The sequence below is a fragment of the Echinococcus granulosus genome, assembly GCF_000524195.1.
Source record: "Echinococcus granulosus chromosome Unknown EG_S00448, whole genome shotgun sequence".
Lineage (NCBI taxonomy): Eukaryota > Metazoa > Platyhelminthes > Cestoda > Cyclophyllidea > Taeniidae > Echinococcus > Echinococcus granulosus.
This window is the reverse complement of record NW_020170827.1, coordinates 2296-3793: the sequence shown is the minus strand read 5'-3', so window position 1 is coordinate 3793 and position 1498 is coordinate 2296. Positions and strand designations below refer to the sequence as shown.

At 42.9% G+C, this 1498-nt stretch overlaps 1 protein-coding gene across 1 annotated transcript in view; it reads right to left on the bottom strand. All coding sequences in view use genetic code 11, as the record gives it.

The window, feature by feature from the left end:
• Positions 1-227: 227 nt before the first annotated feature.
• Positions 228-1498, bottom strand: part of EGR_11173 (hypothetical protein) — a gene marked incomplete at both ends in the record, with an annotated part of 2361 nt that continues 1090 nt past the window's right edge. The window contains one exon of the mRNA XM_024500420.1: positions 228-294. Coding sequence (XP_024345166.1) covers positions 228-294 — 67 coding nt within the window. The remainder of the gene's footprint in view (positions 295-1498) is intronic.

The following is a 1498-nucleotide window of genomic DNA, read 5'->3' as shown; positions in this document are numbered from 1 at the left end:
TCCACCTTGCAACAATAGCACCAGTATCTGGTGGAGAAAAGGACAAATTTGCTCTAAGTAAGAAGCTGCCACTTGTTAATAACCGACTCAGCAGGGTGAAACAGTGGCTCTTCAGTGTCTCCAATCACCAAGAAATCACTAATGTGCTATAGTCAGCGGAAACCAAAATGGGGAGTCACACAGTCATCACCTACACCTTTCCATGATATCACTCGCAAAAGTCAGAATTACAAATTCATGCGTAAATGATTGGCTTTCCCTGTGCCAGTAAAAATAAAACACAGTTCTAAAAAGCTTTAAAATGAAGAGAAAAATAGAATTTGGTCTAAACGTAGTGGCGTAGAATAAATGTGTAGGCCGTTGTTGGGGTGAAACTAAGGCTCACATTAGAGAGCTCTCTGCCCTCGGAATGTTAAGATTTTCTAAATTCTACTAGGTTGGAGTTGACAAAATAAAAGAGCACGCCAGTTAATTAAAGTGATGTCGAGAACTTGAATGAAGAATGGCAATTTAAACGGTGTTTGATAGCCAAAACACGAACTTCAAAGAGACATGAGACCTGCGATAACGATTGCAATGAAGAATTTATGCCTATTGGTGGTGCAGTAGTAATACAGTTCCATTAGCAATGGGTACGGGAAGGCGGAAAGTAAGGGCAAAAGTAGTGACATCGGCGGTAGACGATTAGTGGATCAGTTGCTCCTATTTGTTTGCACCTGACACTCGTCAACTTAGCAGCAGGCATTAAAGGAGTATCCCTTGCAATAGTGCATAGTTGCAAATGTAAACCTGGCTCTAGGTTGTAGGAGTAACAAGGCAAGAGACAAGGTTTTATCAGTATGGTCTCATTAAAAGAAGGAAAGACTGTTTTCTTGGCCTACGCAACTTGCACATTCTCGAGGTTCGAAGAGTGTTGCACTGCCTATGCAACACTCTCAGGCCTGTTTTAGTGGATATTACCACCTTATTTGTATTTTGGTAGAACAACCAGTGGCTTTCAGCGACGGCAAGACTAGTCATCCAGAGACTCACCCCTCAACAAACCCCTACTAATTCATTTGTCATATCATGTGCTTTGACAGACAGTCTAAACAACAGCCAAACTCAGTATACAATGTTGCATTCTGTGCGGGTGTCCGGGATGAGGTCTACGTGATCCACGGTAGTGGTCTGCTGAGCATGATGAAGGAAGAACCAAGTGCTAACGCTTGTTTAACCTCCATCTCGACAGCTCTTTCCAGTAAGAATATGTGGACAGTTCTCAGCTCTCAGTTCCATGTTATTTGTCAGCTCAACAAGTCCAACTTACAGAGGCCTTGCTGGTTCATATTTGACTGACGTGTCAAACCGGTCCATTGATGCCATTAGTGAGGCTCCCCATGCCACGCTACCATTGCGGAGCATGACACTATCATGTGCTTTTACATAGACATCACAGGTGTCAGTAGTGTGCAAATATTGTTCACAAAGTTGGGTACTGTCGATGGGCATACGAAAA